Source organism: Falco punctatus (assembly GCF_963210335.1).
Source record: "Falco punctatus genome assembly, chromosome: 11".
NCBI lineage: Eukaryota > Metazoa > Chordata > Aves > Falconiformes > Falconidae > Falco > Falco punctatus.
In genome coordinates, this window is record NC_137591.1 from 11,591,595 (window position 1) to 11,608,808 (window position 17,214).

General features: G+C 56.8%; 2 protein-coding genes across 2 annotated transcripts; one reads left to right on the forward strand and one right to left on the reverse strand.

Annotated features, from left to right (window-relative positions):
- Positions 1-1,800: 1,800 nt before the first annotated feature.
- UROD (uroporphyrinogen decarboxylase) lies at positions 1,801-5,445 on the reverse strand (the record flags this gene model as incomplete). The annotated part of the gene is made up of 10 exons (XM_080406161.1): positions 1,801-2,078; positions 2,275-2,341; positions 2,605-2,705; positions 2,848-2,985; positions 3,110-3,271; positions 3,514-3,711; positions 3,797-3,859; positions 4,023-4,102; positions 4,185-4,297; positions 5,210-5,445. The coding sequence occupies 10 exons, from the start codon at positions 5,443-5,445 to the stop codon at positions 1,914-1,916; spliced, it is 1,323 nt and encodes a 440-aa protein (XP_080262287.1). The 3' UTR covers positions 1,801-1,913.
- A 101-nt stretch (positions 5,446-5,546) lies between these two features.
- Positions 5,547-15,750, forward strand: HECTD3 (HECT domain E3 ubiquitin protein ligase 3; the record flags this gene model as incomplete). Its single annotated transcript, XM_080406124.1, has 21 exons — positions 5,547-5,873; positions 5,964-6,124; positions 6,495-6,587; positions 6,862-6,997; positions 7,417-7,532; positions 7,809-7,922; positions 8,343-8,425; positions 8,807-8,972; positions 9,426-9,507; positions 10,431-10,613; positions 11,292-11,344; positions 11,676-11,740; positions 12,174-12,277; positions 12,611-12,730; positions 13,083-13,172; positions 13,532-13,738; positions 14,157-14,286; positions 14,692-14,766; positions 15,000-15,081; positions 15,204-15,275; positions 15,540-15,750. 21 exons carry the CDS (start codon positions 5,547-5,549, stop codon positions 15,622-15,624), a joined length of 2,544 nt encoding a protein of 847 aa, XP_080262250.1. The 3' UTR covers positions 15,625-15,750.
- Between the last annotated feature and the right edge of the window lie 1,464 nt (positions 15,751-17,214).

Below are 17,214 nucleotides of genomic sequence, written 5' to 3' on the forward strand. Positions count from 1 at the left end.
GAGGAGGCACGCGAACATTTCTCAGGTTCCCACGGCATCGTCGGCAGTGAGAAGGGTGCGGGGGGAGGCGAATGTCCACTCGACTCGCAGCCCTGGGACGGACAGACGGACGGACGGACAGAGGAGCAGCAGCCCAGCGCTTGAGGACAGCAAAGGAAGGGACTTGGGGCGACGCTTGCTCGGACACGCATGGATGCTGGTGATGGAGGACGTGAGTGCATCACCTTGTACACAGCCGTCTCCCAGCGGGCGCAGGGTGCGAGGTGCCCGGGCGGCAGGCGGGCACCGGGGCTGTCTGGCTCCTGGGGAGGGAGGGGGGGGCAGGTGCAGCTGTGCCACCTGCCCGCACCGTTCTGCGTCCTGGCTCCGTGGTGCGGCCAATGCTCAGCCCTTCCCGGCTTCACGCGGCGCCGGGGGCAGACTCTCCAGCCCTGGGCCGGTGGCTCTTCAGTTTTGGTTCATTTCTTTGCCAGTGGGTCGGGAGGGCTGGGGGGGGGCCAGGGCCGGCCTGGACGGTGACTTGTAGTTAGAGAACGTGGGCTAGTTATCTGCTGTCTGATTTGACTTTTAATTTTTTGGCAAGTGACTTGTGTCTGCGCTCCGGCCAGGAAACCAATTGTACTCGGTCTCTGTCGCCACTGAAATAGCGGTCTTCAACCAGTCTGTTTCTTTTTTTTTTTTTTTTTCCTTCCTCTTTTTTTTTTTTTCTTTCTTTTTTGCGTGCGTGCGTGTATGTGTGTGTGCGACCTCTTCATCTGATGTTTAATAATAAAAGGGATGAACGTTACTGCCTGTATCTCTACTGCCTTTCTCTGAAGAGGGAGGGGACACCACACTTGCTGGACAGCCTGGCGTGGGCAGGGCAGGGAGGAGGTGGCATCACAGCCTCCTGTGGTACCCAGCTCCTGTGCCCCAAGGAGGGGGACAATCCCCTACCACATTCAGCATCAGCAGGTCCCTGCCCACGCTGGTGGCACTGCCCCATCTGTGCCAGCTACCGCAGTGTTGGCAACCATGTCTTGATCAGCCAGCCTGGACCGCAGGGAGCGTGCTGCAGTGTGGGATGGGATGGCACAGAGTCATAACGCGGGGTTCCTGGGTGCTGCCAGCACCCCGGGCTGCTTTCTGTGGGGTTTGCTGAGCTCCAGGCAGATTTGACTCTGAGGATCAGAGAAATGGGGAGGTGTGCATTGGAGGAGAGATCTCCAGGACCAGTGGGATGGTCCCAAGGAGGCTCTGAGAGCTGGAGTGATGGCAGTGCTGGCACCATGGTGTCTGTGCTGCCATCCCAGCCAGTGTGGCAGGGTGCTGGTGGTGCTAGTGTCTGGAGGGCTCCTGCCACATGGCCACCTGCCCCCCAGGTGAGTCCTGCTGGGTCTCCCACTCAGGGATACCCTGGGTCAATGGAAAGTTGCTTGTTCCCACCTGAGCAGGACTGTGACACAGCTCACGCTGGGCCTGTGGCAGCAGCAGGCTGTGAGCCCCCAGCTCCCAGACTGTGACCCTGCCAGCCTCGGGCAGCCCACCTGCCCTAGCAGGGCTGAACACATCTGTAGTGCCAGGACTGCCAGAATAGGTTCATGTCCTCTCTTGCCAGCCCTTGGCACAACGCTGGGCCCCCCAGCAGGGAGATGCATTCCCCCCCACTTGGCTGGCATCCCTGTTTCCTCATTCTGACCTGCAGGACAGGGCTCAGCAGCTCGCCCTGACCTCACGTGCCCCACTGCCAGGCTGCCAGCACTGCCCATCTCCTTCAGAGACGTCCAGTTCCCCGTGCCCCAGCCAGAGCCACACGGCTGCTGCAGACAAGGTGCTGGTTTAATGCTGCAGCCCAGCCTGGAGCGAGCCCTGTGACAACACGCTACTTGGGGTGACTGTGCCCAAACCAGAGTCCCGTCCCCAAGCCTCCAGGCTCAGCTGTGCTTGTTGATGTGGCAGGAATGAGCATGCACAGCCTCCACAAAGGCACCCACGTGCTCGGGGCTCATGTCAGGGTACAGGCCGTGGCCCAGGTTGGCGATATAGCGTTGCGTGCCGAAACCCTCCAGCATCTTCTTCACCAGCTCGCCGATCTTCTCCTGTAGGCACAGTGGGAAATGCACTGTGTTAGCCCCAGCCAGCCCAGGGTACTCCACCCCACCAGCCCCCAGCCAGCCTGGGGAACTGCTGGGACGTAAGCCAGCACTGCATGTGGAGAAACCTGTGAAACAGAGGCGGGAGGCCTTTAACACAGGCTGGAACTAGCCCCCATCGCTGGCGATGGCCACCGCTCACCTTGGGTGCATAGAGTGCGCAGGGATCCAGGTTCCCTTGCAGGGTGACATCTTTCCCGGCCTGTGCACTGCAGCAGGGAGAAAGCAGGCAAGTTGTTGTGTGTTACGCAGAGGCTGGGGGCAGCCGGGTGCTTGCAGCCCCCACCCCAGGGCACATAGGACCCTTCATTGCAGCCCCTGGTTACTGTGAGCTCCACACAATGTGGGGGCCCAACTACCCCCACCTCTGGCGCGGAAATCTCTAAGCCTGGGATGGCTCAGGGCGGGTGAAGAGGTCAGGGTACCCAACCCGAGGTGCTACTCAGACACCTGAGTGCTCCGCCAGACTTACCGAGCCTCCTGGGGCCGGATGGTCCAGTCAAGACCAACCACCTCGTAACCAGCACGGGCCAGGTCGTGCAGTGCGTAGTGCGCATCCTTTGCGAAGATGATCTGGGAAGGGAGGAGACAGGCGGTAACTCCGCTGTGGGTCAGGCCCCTCTCCACAGGCTAGACGGGGAGGCAGCAACCAGGGGATGCAGCCCTCTACAGCAGCCCCCAGATGCCAGGGTTGATCCAGGCAGCCCCAACTCACCATGGGCACCAGGGGCAGCGCCGCTTCCTTCAGCTTCCTCTTGACAGCTTGGGCGATGTCTCGGATGTAAGGCAGGGCAAATTCCTGAAACTGCTCCGGCCCCAGGTGCCCAGCGTGGGACTCAAATAGCTGGAGCGCCTGCCGGAGACATGGGACTAGGAGAGCCGCACCTCAGTCCTTCCTCCTCCTCCTAGAAGCTGGACCCTCTCTGCTCCCTATCCCCAGCTCCTGCCTGGCCCTGTCCCCATGCCCCAGGACACACCTGCGCTCCAGCAGCCACCTGCCCCAACAGGTAGTCAGTGATGACATCAGCCAGCAGTCGCAGCAGTCGGTGGCTTGCCTCGGGGTGACGATAGAGCCAGCTCTTGGCCTTGGCCATTGTAGTAGAACCACCACCTTCAATCATGTAGGACATGAGCGTCCACTGTGGGAAGGAGAGGAGGGTGATGGAGGTGGAAGAAGACACGAGGGGCTGGTCACAGTGCTGAAGCTAGGACTTGTGAGCAACCCAGAGTATGGGACACAGCTGCTCCTGCACTGAATGTTCCCCACTTACATACACCTACAGCACCCACACTTTTGGAGGTGCCATGGCTGGTATCACCCCAAAAGAAAGAGCAGAGAAGGCCACCTGGGAAGCCCACGTGGAGGAGCCACGTCACTTACAGGTGCCCCGGAGAAGCCGATGAGGGGCACCTTGCCCTCCAGGCGGTGTCGTGTCAGCGTGATGGCCTGGAAGACGTAACCGAGCTCTGCAGTCACATCCACCTTCTGTCGCAGTTTCAGCAGATCCTCCACCTCCTTTAGAGGCTCTGTGAACGTGGGTCCTTTGCCAGGGACCATGACAACCTCCATGCCCAGTGCCTGGAGACAGGGGAGAATGGAAGAAACAGGAATAGGGTGGCCCTGAACCCAGTCACTGCTTCCCACCACTGGTGACAGCTCTCACCTGGGGCACCACCAAGATGTCAGAGAAGATGATAGCAGCATCCAGGGGGAATCGTCTGAGCGGCTGTGGAGGGGAAGAGGCAGCATCAGTGAGAGGCTGTGACACCCTGCCCGTGGAGGCCCTACGAGCACATGGGGCAGCAGCATCCCCAAAGTCTGCGTAACTTATTGAGGCCACCCGTCTGGGTGGGGAGAAGGGCCACACAGACCCCCTAGGGGATGCTCACCTGCAGGGTCAGCTCACAGCACAGTTTGGGGCTCCGGCAAGTGGCAAAGAAATCCTGTGCCGCCCGGGTCTCCCGAAACTCTGCAAGGGACCAACTTAAGCATTACAGGGTACATGCCAGGCGCCCCTCTCCATCCCTCTCCCAACTCCTCCACTTGCTCACCGGGCAGGTAGCGCCCTGCCTGCCGCATGCACCACACCGGGGTGTACTCCGTCTCCTCCCCGCGCGCCGCTCGCAGGAACGTGTCATTCTTCAGCTTGGGGAAGCCTTTGGGGCTGCAGACACAGACTGTCACCCACGAGGGGTCTGGGTGCCCTGCCTGACCCCCACGGTTGGGGGCTGGGGGTGCCAGGGCCAGCAGCTCATCCCCACTCCCCGGTGACCATGGGGAAGGGCTTGCACCCAGCTGTGACAAACGTGACAAATGCTCCCCATGGCAGTCCAGGGCCTCTTCCTGCTCCAGACGCCAGGGCCCTCCCCAGGGAGAGGTGATGCCTGGCCCAGGGCCCCGCAAGATTAAGTTATCAGGGCCAGCAGCTGCTCCTGCCCAGAGAGATCTGGAGCCGGTGGGGTGCGGGGGCGGCCAGCCCTGCCACCGGTGTCCCCAGTCCCTATCTGTGCCATGCAGCCCCTGGAGACCCAGTGCCCACCACCACCACCATGTGTCCCCAACCTCCCTGCCACGGTGTCACCACCCAGGGGATGCTGGAGCCCAGGGACGGGGACCCCGGGCTGCCGCGGGGGATGGCCAGCACCATCCTGCTGTGACAGGTGCAGGCCATGGGTAACAAGTCACCAAAACCTCCAACGTGGGACCTGTGACTTCTCTGCCGCATCAGTGGCCCTGCTGATCCATCCCCGTGCAGGGTCAGCATTCCCAGTGCCCTACCAGTGCAGGGGCAGCACCCTCAGCGCCTCACCAGTAGCACCAGTGCAGGACCCTGGTACCAGCACTGTATCTCCTAGGCCACACCAGTATGCCCAGTACAGGACCCCAGCGACACAGCACCATCCCCTGGGCCACACCAGTATGCCCAGTACAGGACCCCAGCGACACAGCACCATCCCCTGGGCCACACCAGTATGCCCAGTACAGGTCCCCAGCGACACAGCACCATCCCCCTGGGCCACACCAGTATCCCCCGTGCGGGCCCCGGTGCGCGCCCTCCCCAGCCGCGGTTACTCACAGGAGCCGCTCACCGCCCTCCATGCTCCTGCGCCGCTGCCCAGCCCTCCGTTGCCTCCCGACACGGCCCGCCCCGCCCCGCCGGCGCCGCCATCTTGCCGTGGCCCCGCCTCTCCGTACGCCGCCATTTTGCCCCGCCCCCTCCACGCGCCGCCATCTTGCCCTGCTCCGCGCTCCTCCGTACGCCGCACGGGCGCCGCCATCTTGCCCTACGTCCGCCTCACCGGGCGCCGCCATCTTGCCTTGTCGGCGGGCGGGGTTTGCCGTAAACCCGCGAGTAGCGACCCCGCCGGTGTGGGGCTCGGCCGCTGCCCGCCGCGCACGGTAGCCGGTACGCGATGCGTGCGGGCGGGGAGGCGCCGCACCAGGTGCTGGGCCGGCTGCGGTTCCTGCTGCAGTGCAGCGAGTGCTTCCGCCGCGCCCGGGCGCTGCCCGCCGCGCTCTGCTACGTGCCGCGGGAGGTGCAGTACAAGATCTGCAAGGACCCCACCGCCGCCGCCGCCGCCGCCGCCCGCAGCCTGCTCAGCGTCTGGGACAGCCCGGGGCCGGCGCGGGGCGGCAAGCGGGCGGCGCGGGCCACCATCGAGGTGCGGAAGGGCGGCTGCCTCCGCGCCACCGGCGAGGAGTACTGCAACGGCGCCGGGCTCTGGGTCAAGCTCAGCAAGGTAGCGGCGGGGGGCTGGGAGGCCGCGGCGGCCTGCGCTGCCCGCGGCGGGGCCTGCCCGTCCGCTGACGGGGGCCGCCTGTCCCCGCAGGAGCAGCTGGAGGAGTACCGGAGCGGCTGCGAGCTGGAGGAGGGCTGGGTGCTGGTGTGCAAGCACGCCGACGGCGGGGACCGCCTGGTGCCGGTGGAGTCCACGGAGCGCATCCAGCGGCAGCAGCAGCTCTTCGGGGTGGACTACAAACCCGTCATCAGGTGCGGGCCGCCGCTCTCCTGCTCCGGGGCGCCCCGCGGTGCGCACCCCACGCCCCCGGCCAGGCCCCCTGGGGGTACCGGGGTGCCCCGGCCCCCTCGGCCGCTTCTCCGGTGGGAGCGAGGCCGTAGGGATGTCGGCGGGGGAGTTCACTGGGTTTGGCTCCATCGCTCCGCTTGGCACCTGCCTTGCTGGGTGTGGGCTGCAAGAGGTGGGGATGGTTGAAGAGGATGGCAGATGAGGCTGGAGGAGATGGGGGATGGAGCGCGGTGGGCTTTAAACCCCAGCCTTCCCCTTCCAGCTCCTCCTCGACCACCAGCTCCCCCTTTCCCCTGGGATTTGCTCGCTATCCCCTTCTCTGGGTTGTTTCAGATGGGAGCAGGTGGTGGATCTGACGTACTCCCTGCGCCTCGGAGCGAAGCCCAAGCCCATGGAGCAGGATGAGGCCGCAGTAGAGAAGCTTCGGTATGAACTGTTTCCCAGCTGCTGCTGTGGTTGGGTGCAAGCTACTGTCTCTCCCTGGCTGCTCAAGACAGCCATCTCCTGCAGACCAGGGGGAGAGAGGGGAATACAGGCAGTGGGGAGCAGCTCTGCTCTGCATAGTCTTGTCCTAGATAAGCCTGTATGAAGCAGAAAACAGGGTGAGACCAAGGCAAGCAGGATGTGGACCTGCCTTCCCTCACCTGTTAGCCTGGCTGCCCCTGGCTCTCCAGACCTATTAATCCTTTTTCCATGGTAGGTTTGTGCCCCCAACATGGACTTATGAGTGTGATGAAGACCTGGTGCATTTCCTCTATGATCACATTGGGAAGGAGGATGAGAACTTGGGCAGTGTCAAGCAGTACGTGGACAGCATCGATGTCTCGTCTTACACGGTGGGTTAAAGAGATAAGGCTACACCAGCCCCACTGTGCCGTGGGGCTGGGGAACATGGATGGTACTTGGTGTGCTGCTCTTCTTGATGGGTTGGGCTGCGTTTGAGGATGTGGGAGAGAAGCCTGGGGAGCATCATGCAGCGTATTGTGGCCCCTGAAGGGGCTGTGATTTGAGAAGTAAATGCTAATATTAGCTGCTAAGCTGATTTTAGGGAGGGTTTGATGTTCTGTGCTCCGTGTGTGACCCCAGAGCACCTTGGAGGGTCAGCTGCGATGTCCTGTGTCTACCCACGGCCCAGCAAAGGGAATGGGCCAGTTTGACACCCTCTGGCTCTTAAGATTCATGACAAGAGTAACCACTAAAGGGAAGTTAATCTGACCCCCATCTGATCTTCCTTTCATTCACTGCCCTCTTCCAGGAGGACTTCAATGTGTCATGCTTGACCGACAGCCACGCCGACACGTACTGGGAGAGTGACGGGTCCCAGGGCCAGCACTGGGTGCGGCTCAACATGAAGAAAGGCACCATTGTCAAGTGAGGCACCTCTCCTCTGTGTGCTGGCTGGCAGCTGGGGCAAAGCCCCTGCTCTCTGCATGAGTCCATCATGGCCCAAATTTGCGCTGCACTGCCTGACCCCCTGCCTTTGCTCTGGCTCTGGGCTTGAAAGGGTCTTAGCATTATCACAGGTACCCGGGGATCCCAGCACCAGTTGTGTGTGCTTGATAACAGGTGTGACCAGGCAATGAGGGGAAGAAGCAATGGGTGTTCAAATGCAGTTACTTTCTCCTCACTTCATGCTTCCCTTTGCAGGAAGCTCCTGCTGACGGTGGATACCACCGATGAGAACTTCATGCCCAAGCGGGTCGCTGTGTACGGGGGCGAGGGGGACAATCTGAAGAAACTGAATGACGTTGGCATCGATGAGTGAGTGGTGGATGGATGGAGGTGGAGAGGATAGTCCCCTTGCGGGGGCTGGGGGTGCTGGACACCCTGACCCTAAGTGGTCATGCCAGCACCAGCCTGTCTTAAGAAGCCCAGGGCCTTGGGACAGGCATTTTCCATCTCTGAGCTACAGATTCTGCCTACAGTAGCAGATGACACAATCATCACGGCTTTCCTGATCAGGTTGTGGGACCCGTCAGGATCATGTTGCCTGGACCTGAAGCACCAGCAGGTTCAGGCATTCAGCCTAGGCCATGTTGTAGGCAAACTGGGTCTGGGTTCCTGCCACAGGCTCCCATTTCAGAAGATGCAAACCCTCTTCCCTTATAAGCAGCTGAGTGGATTTTTGACGGGATGGGTAAAGGAGCAGCTCTGCAGCCCTTGTTTTTGCTGTGTTTGCAGGAGCTACATTGGGGATGTGTGCGTCCTTGAGGACATGACAACACACCTGCCTGTCATTGAGATCCGGATTGTGGAGTGCAGAGGTAGGGCTAGGTGTTATGGCCTCATCCATAATGTACTTGTAAGATACAGTACATTAAGAGTTTTTTCCTGTGGGTTGTACTTCTTAGCCCTATGGGGTGTTTAAGACAAGATGCAGAAGAACCATGGAAAACTCCAGGGAGACCTGGAGGTTTGCAAGCCCTCAGCTTTCATCCTATCTTTCTCTGCCTTCAATTATTTTTGGTTTCATTCTTTTGTGAATATCCCGCTGCTTCTTCACGGAGGTATTTCAGGCTCTCAGTGCCTAGCCCAAGAGCTGTTGGAGCTGGTCACATTCCTAGTGCTTTTACATGTAGACCTCCCGTGCTGGATGGCTTGCTTTCTCATGGTCTTAGCATGTCATCTGTGGTCTTCCTTGGCAGATGATGGGATTGATGTTCGCCTCCGAGGCATCAAAATCAAATCCTCCCGACAGAGGGACTTGGGGCTCAGTGCTGACATGTTCCAGCTGCCCAATTTAGTGCGCTACCCTCGCCTAGAAGGGACAGACCCTGATCTGCTATATCGACGGGCCGTGCTTATTCAAAGGTACTGTATGGAGGGAGGCAGACAAGCCCGGTGGTATTGCCTGCAGGGGCTGGTGCCATCTCCAGCATGAGTGAGGCTGGAAGCTGAAAAGCTGAGTGACTCCCCCTGGGACAGGCATCCTGGACCCTAGAAAAAATAGCAGAGTCGTTTGGCAACAAAGGGGGCTCTCTGGGGTAACTTCCCTACACTTTCAGAGGAATTTTGCAGCTCAAGTTCAGGGCATCTTTTGTGTCGCAAGTGCAATGTTTCTGTGCAATGTGTGGGACAGATGCATGCAGGGTCCCTGCAGTGCGCAGGGAGTGGAAATTTAGTACCAAAGGCTCTGTGACGTAAAAGACTATGTTGGGTTGGGTTTGGATCAGTTGTTACTTTTCTGCTTGTGTCTGGTCTTGGATAAGCTTGTGCAGATGTCTGTCCCTCCTATGTCACAATACCACCTTCTTTGGGATTTAGGTTCATCAAGCTCCTGGACAGTGTCCTGCATCACTTGGTGCCAGCCTGGGACCACACTGTTGGCACGTTCAGCAAACTCAAGGTGAATGATTCCCTCTGTGTCTTGTGGGGGCTCAGTCTGGCAGGGTGATGCGCTTGGGCTAGGGGAGGTCAGTGCTTGTTGCCTTTAAAACAGCTCAAGGGAAATACCTGGCTGAGCTCAGTTCATTAAAGCTGTGAAAGGTGATATTGTTTAGGGGCTAGCTTCCTGCTAAAACGCTGATGTAGAAACGTGTAGCTATGGGGTAATAAGTATAATCAAACCAGAGCACTTTGCCCTCAAAAGGACTTGGACCATAGCAACACTGGGCACGTGAGCTGGACACACATCCCCTCCTAGATCTCGGCCCAGGACACTCTGTTCCTGCACTTGCTGCCAGCAGCTTTGAGCTGGCTGTGTTCAAACAGCAAGGCTTTTACCAGTAATTTCTTTCTGACTTTAATAAGCTTTTGATTTCCATCTTTCTCATAAGACTGAGTTTGTCCCTCCAGTTGTCTGTTTTCTTTATATCCTCTCCCAGAATACGTGTGCTAGACGTTGCTGGGGTAGCCCCATTCTCTTTGTTTCCAGGCCTGGTGTCAGAAAACACTGTAATTCCTGTGCCAGCTCAACACAGGACCCAAAGCGTTTGAGGATTCTTGTTTAGAGGGGCTTGCTTTGATTACAAATAGGAGGGATAGTAAGGCTGATGTTCTGGTGAGAGTGAGGTTGAAGGAGAATCCAAGCAACACTGGAGTGTGAGCATCAGATGATGACTGATGGAGAGAGGATGGACTTAGCCTTAAGCCAGAAAGCAAAATCTTTCAGAGACAGAGGTAGAGCAAATACCGTCAAGGAGGATGTGTGGGCGTGTGGAAGGCAGTGGAGGAAGGGGAGAGACCTGGCGGTGCAATGGCTTTAGTAGGAAGTTGGTGATGTATTTTGGACACTGGGCACTTCTGACATTTGGACATACCTGTTGGCAGCATATCAAGCAGTTCTTGTTGCTGTCCAAGAGACGCACAGCTCTCATTACCCAGTGTCTGAAGGACTCGGAGACCAGCAAGCCCAATTTCATGCCACGGCTCTATATTAACCGACGCCTGGCTATGGAGCACAGAGACAATCCTGCCCTGGACCCCAGCTGCAAGAACGCTGTCTTCACCCAGGTACTGTCCCTCCTGGCAGGGTCCCTACTGCTCTGGGGAGAGTGGAACATCCCAAAACCAAAATGAGCCGCATAGAGGTGGGTGGAAGGGACAACTTGGATCTGGAAGTACCTGGAGTTCCTCAAGGCCTCTTCATATGACTCACAGGCTCTACAGTTACATGTGCTGATGATCCCATACCCAGGAATAACATCTAGGAGGGATCTGGGATCTCTGAGTTGGAGTCTCTATCGTGGATGCTCTCTGTGGCATGCTGCTAATGCAGAGCATAACAGTCTTGTTACACTAAAAGGGCAGCAAAGAATTCTTGTATGACCACAGTAATGCAGCTGCACACAGTCCTGTATCGTGGTTTTACAGCAATGCTGATCTTCCTGTTGTCATTCGCCCCCTACTTCCAAAAGGCCTGTTGCTCTATGTGTGCCCAAACATCCCAGGCTGCTGAGGTTTAGTATGAGTTCAATGTACCTCTGAGGCCGGAAAGTTCCATACAGTGATTAGCACTGTAATTTATGTTCCCTTTCAAAAAATGAAGGGCTCCTAGACCATTTAGAGATCAGCTTCAGTCAGTATTTAAACGTTTGGGGCAAACCAGATCTCTTCCAATTTCCTGCCTTCACCTGGCACCAGTATCCCTGGACGGGGGATACCACCCTTGATCTTCTCTGCTTGTTGCAGGTGTATGAAGGCCTGAAGCCCTCGGACAAGTTTGAAAAGCCTCTAGATTATAGGTAAGTAGCGGCTGGGGGCTGGGGGGCGGGTCATGCAGTGCTGGGAGCTATGTCCTCTGTCACAGCAGGGTGTCTGGGAAGCGTGTCCATGTCCTGTGCTCTGGAGACGGTTTGCTAGGGCAGGAGCGAGCTCAGCCGCGGGATCAGGGCCTGTTCCCCAAGGTGTCACCTCCCTACTGAGGATGAAGCTGTTTCTGGAGATTGAGATCTTGTCCTGTCCTGAGCCCAGGCTGGTCCACCCCAGTCCCCTGGTGTCCCTGCTGTGGCTGCTGCCTCCCCAGCATCTCCTTGGCATTGAGCAGCACCTCAGGCAATGCCTGGTTCTCCACAGGTGGCCGTTACGTTATGACCAGTGGTGGGAGTGCAAATTCATCGCGGAGGGCATCATCGACCAAGGTAGGGGCTGTGTGAGGCAAGGGCTCCTCTGGAGCCAAGCTGGGGGTTGATGGGGTGACTGTTGCTGTAGGGGCTCTTACTCACTCCCGGTATTACTGCACATGGAGGAGAGAGGGAAGGCAGGTTGCCTTGTCCTGCCACCCCTGGCCATGTCTCAGATAAGGAGTGCTGCTTGCTGGGATGGGGACCAGGCCTCCATTAATCACTAACAGCAGCTTTGATAGTGCCAGTGCTCTCTCTGGCTGCTCTGCAGAGGCCAGGCAGAGATGTTATTTCTCATGTCTTATTTATTCTGGTGCCATAAGGCTGACAGGAGCCTTCTGGTCAGTGCTGGGCCAGGTTGGACCGGAATTCTTCATCTTTGCTCCATAACTCTAGGGTCAGCACATAGGGAGTTCACATCATTAAAAATGTCCTTCTTTTGGGGTTGCAGGTGGCGGTTTTCGGGACAGCCTGGCAGACATGTCGGAAGAGCTGTGTCCCAGCTCAGCAGACACCCCCGTGCCTCTGCCCTTCTTTGTGCGCACGTCCAACCAGGTGCTGTGGGTTGGGGTATCTGAGGCAGATCTTTCTGTGCTTGGCAATGCAGTGCTGTCCCTGTCCCCCTGTGTGCCAGAAACATACCTACTTTCACTCATGCGAAGCTTTTCCTCGTGAAGGGTTGGGTAGATTGCTTTGTGTCATCTCATTTTAGGATATGCTGACAAGCACCTGGATATTAGTCTCTCACTAGGAATATTGCCAAGGAGGTTGGAGGGTTTAGCCCACTTTGGCTGTGAGAAGTGCCCAGAGGCACTGCAGGAACTGAGTTTGTGGTGCTTCACGCTGCACTGAGATCATGACTTGGAGTTTTGCCTCTTGCCTCTGTAGGGTAATGGCACTGGAGAAGCCAGGGACATGTACGTCCCCAACCCCTCCTGTAGAGACTTCGCAAAGTACGAGTGGATTGGGCAGATCATGGGAGCAGCTCTGAGGGGCAAGGAGTTTCTGGTAAGCTTTCAATCCTGTCCCTGCATGGAGGTTTGCCACGAAGGGAGTTATTAGCCCCCTTCTGCAGCCAGTCCAACAGGAGCATGGGAGGGCTCTGTGTTCATACACTGGGACAAAAGGTGTTTGACAGGATTTGGGGCACAAGGGGTTAGGAGAGCGCACAGCCTGAGTTTTGGGAGGTGCTGCTGGGAGCTTGGGAGAGGGTGTCTGGTCTCTGCTCAACTATGGTGAGCTCAGAATGTGGACAGGAGGAGCAGGGAAACTCCTTTGCGTCTGCACTGTTGAGCCCTATCTCCATCTTTGGGGATGTCTTCTTTCACACAGTTTCAGCAAAATTCCTATCCTCTTTCAGGTCCTGGCTCTTCCTGGCTTCGTCTGGAAACAATTAACAGGGGAGGAGGTCAGCTGGAGCAAAGACTTTCCTGCTGTGGACTCTGTGCTGGTGAGAGGGACTGGGAGGCCATGCCTATCCTATTCCTTGTGGCATTCAGCAAGGTGGTGATTTGTGTCCTCATGTTGTACTTGCTTCCTCCTGCGATGTGTCAAAGAAACACACACAAAAAGGGCACTCTTAGCGTTTAATGTATCTTGTAACTAATGTAGAGATGTAGCTACGCTAACTACCACTTCAAGCACACAATGCCCCAGGGTCTGCTAAACAGCTCTAAGGCAGCATATCCCATGCTGTGCTCCTGTCACAGTCACTCCAGCCCTTGTCTGGGAAGGGAGGAGATGAGGATTTGGGCACGCCACTGCCCACTGGGCCCCTCTCTAACAAGCACTTATATGGGATCTGGGCAGGTGAAGCTCCTGGAGGTGATGGAAGTTATGGACAAAGACACTTTTGAGTTCAAATTTGGGAATGAGCTGACCTACACAACGGTACTGAGTGACCAGCGGATGGTGGAGCTGATCCCCAATGGCAGTAGCACCGTGGTGTGCTATGAGGACCGCAAGGAGTTCATCCGCCTGGTACAGAAGGCTCGGCTGGAGGAGAGCAAGGAGCAGGTAACGCTGTCCCGTAGCATCAGTAGTCATTGAGTCCCCAGATACATACCCCCTGCCCACCCCACCACCCCCACCCCCCGCCCCAAGTCTGTTTCTGGTAAAATGCATCATGGTTAGTGTCCCCATGTTCATTGGTGCAATAGTAGGCAATCCTTTTTGGTGAGGTCCTGGCACCTGTGGAGTTACTGAGAAGCAAAGTGGCTTGTAGCAGCGTGGGAGAAATGGGGCTTTATTCCCAGCTCTGACACGGGCTTCCTCAGCAAACTGAGATCTTGGTGCAATCCTGTTCCCTTCTTCAGGTTCCTTGGAGTATTTGCTGAGCAGTCACATGGCTTGCATTCAGTTGAGTCCCTAGGCTCAAGCATGAGCCAGGGAATTGGGCAAGACATGCTGCTTACCCGCCCTGTCCCCTTTTCAGATCATGGCCATGCAGGCTGGGCTGCTGAAGGTGGTGCCCCAAGCTGTTCTTGACCTCCTCACCTGGCAGGAGCTGGAAAAAAAGGTCTGTGGGGACCCTGAAGTCACAGTTGATGCCCTGAAGAAGCTCAGTAAGTGAAGGGCTCTGCTGAAAACTCTTTCCCTGAAAACAAGACTCTCTCTTTCTGTGCTGGCACAAGGAGAGGTGTGGCAGCTGATGTTAGCCTTGATTACAGTGAGAATATGGGCCTGTATACTTCCTGCCTTTAGCTGGGTGCTGATGGGGGCAGGGGTGTCCCTTGTCTCCATGATGGGCCTCAGAGCAGAGGCTGGGACATCCCTAGGCCACCGGTATCTGAGTCTCTGTGGAGCAGAGATGTGGATCTGGGAGGGGCCTGACTGCACGCGTCCCTTGTACCTTGAGTCTATGTGCTTTCACCTTGCAGGTACCCAGAGGTTTCTTCCTGAGCTGGGAGAGAACCCCTGGGTGGAGCTTGGACTATTAATAAAATCCTTTTCTGTATCCTTTCTGCTAGCTCGGTTTGAGGACTTTGAGCCACTGGACACCCGTGTTCAGTACTTCTGGGAAGCACTCAACAACTTCACCAATGGTGAGTGATTTGCTTTGTCCCTGTGCACCTTGTGTCATGCCAAGTCCCAGGATGCTGGGTGGGAACTGGGAGGGTGAAACTGCCCTCGTTGCTGCCTGGGGAACAGATGGGAGCCAAGGAGAGCAAGCAGCTGGGCTGAAGGAACTGCTTGCTAGTGCTGGGGATACCTGGAAGTGGCTGTACTCAATCTCACATCCTCTAGGTCTGCTGATGTCTTTGTTTTTTCTTTACAGAGGATCGCAGCCGCTTCCTCAGATTTGTCACTGGCAGAAGCCGCCTTCCAGCACGAATCTACATCTATCCAGACAAGATGGGGTGAGTCTGTTCTTCTGTAGACCGCAAGGCTGACAGACCCCACACCAAAGGGGTGTGTGGTCTTGGTCTCCCCTCCCTTGCTGGACTGCTGGTTCTGACCAGTTTGTCGCCTTCTCCCCAAGCTCTGAGACGACAGATGCTTTGCCAGAGTCATCCACCTGCTCCAGCACCCTCTTCTTGCCCAACTATGCCACGTAAGTTTTGGTGCTTCCCTGCATCTGGGGGACTGTGTGTCTGGGCTCTCTTCTTAACCTTGGTGCTGACCTGTAGGGCCCCATCGCTTTGCCACACTTAATGTCCCCCTGCCTCTACCGTGTGGCTGCTGTGATTCTCTCTGTGGGTGGCTAGTGAAGCATAGCCTCCATCTCAGAAAGCATCTTACCTCTGAGCTGGCAAATGCAGCAATGGCAACTCCTCCTTGTCTGTCTTTCCCCCCACACCCCTCCTGCCATCTCTAGAGCCAAGGTATGCGAAGAGAAGTTGCGCTATGCTGCCTATAACTGCGTGGCCATCGACACAGATATGAGTCCGTGGGAAGAGTGATGTTGCAGCCTGACTGACCAAGCAGCATGGACAATCATTTGACAAAACCGTGCAGTGGGAAGAGCTCCTTTTTCCCCCCAGGATGTGTATATATAATAAACATACAGGTGTGAAGCCTGGCTCCCAGCAGTGGTAACCAGCACCTCTTTGGACGTGGAGGTTTGGGTCTTCAGCAGGGTGGGAGCTGGCTTGGAGTGTGAATGTGACTGCAATAACGGAACCCTGGCCCAGCCCTCATACATCAGAAAGGTCTGGTAGGCTTTTGTAATGAGTTTCTTCTCCAAGTGTCCCTGTTGCAGCTCCACAACTTTCGCTCTTCCCAGGCTGCACTCTGCTCAAAACCTGCTGTGCAGCTTTGTTGCCCTACACCAGTTACAGCACAGGACAGAGAACTGTGTGCTGCTGCTGAGACCGCGGGGATGCTCAGAGATGCTCAGTGTGTCCTAGCCTGAGTGTCCTGACCACGTTCCCTTACCTTGTTCCTGCTTTTACCTGAGGTCAATGGAAATGAGATCATTCATCTAGGTTTAAGAAGAAATGGGGCAGGCTGATGGCAGGTGCTGCAGGGGTGTCTCTGGCCACCAGGTGTCATGACAGACTTGCACAGCAAGGCCGTGGGTGCTGTCACAAAAGGGCTCTCAAGCTTTTACATCGCACAAATCTGTTCCTGTGACCACCCGTGGTTCCCCGCACTCCTTGTACAGCAGTGACTGCTGGGGGAGCTGCTCCCCTACAGGAGGTGGGAACTGTCTGCTTCCTCTCTGCTCTGTAACCTGCAGTGCTGCGTTCAGCATGCTGGTGGTGGCCTAGCAGTTGTTCTCCCACATCCTTTGAGCCTTGGTTTTCCCCTAAAAGCCAATATTACAACTAATCTGTTCTAGTTCTCGTGGAGATGTGCAGGCAGGGCCAAGCTCCTCTCCCAGATAGCAGGGGTTAGAGCAGTAGCAGGCACAGCAGTGCCAGGTTCTGCTCCCCTCTGCTGTGGGGAGGTAGGTGGAGGTTTCAGATGGGCAGGGAAAGCCTTGGTACCCACAGTCTCTCCACTCCCCTGGGGCAAAGGGTTAGAGCTCCCTGAGCAGATGGACATCCAGTGTGTGAGTGAGGTGTGGGCAGTGAAAGGTTTACAACTCCAAGAGCATTGAAAATGTTCCTTGATGTTCCTGGCTCTGGGCAGGGCTACTCATTGCCTAGCACTGTGAGCTACCAGATATCAGTCCACTTTTATACCCCCAGCTTCATCTTCAGCCCATGTGATCTGTTGGACCGCTGCTACTAAGAGTCACTGAGTCACTGGGACTTCACTGGAGTGGCGCTGACGCTGTGAGTCAAGATTTATCTTCTCTTAACACTTCATGTCTTTTTCTTCTCTGTTGAAGGAGTCTGTCATCCAGAAATCACTTCCAGTTGTAAATTAAGTCCTTCCTTTGGCCAGTTTCCTTTGAAACTGCTGTATTCCCAGACCTGCTGAGGGGGTTTGTGCTAAAAGGGATGCAGGACCAGGAGAGAGCTCATGCTGCCCATCTCCCACATCGCAGTGAGTGGAAGGAGTATAGGGTGAGTGGGGAAGCCGTTTCTGGCAGCCCTTGCCTG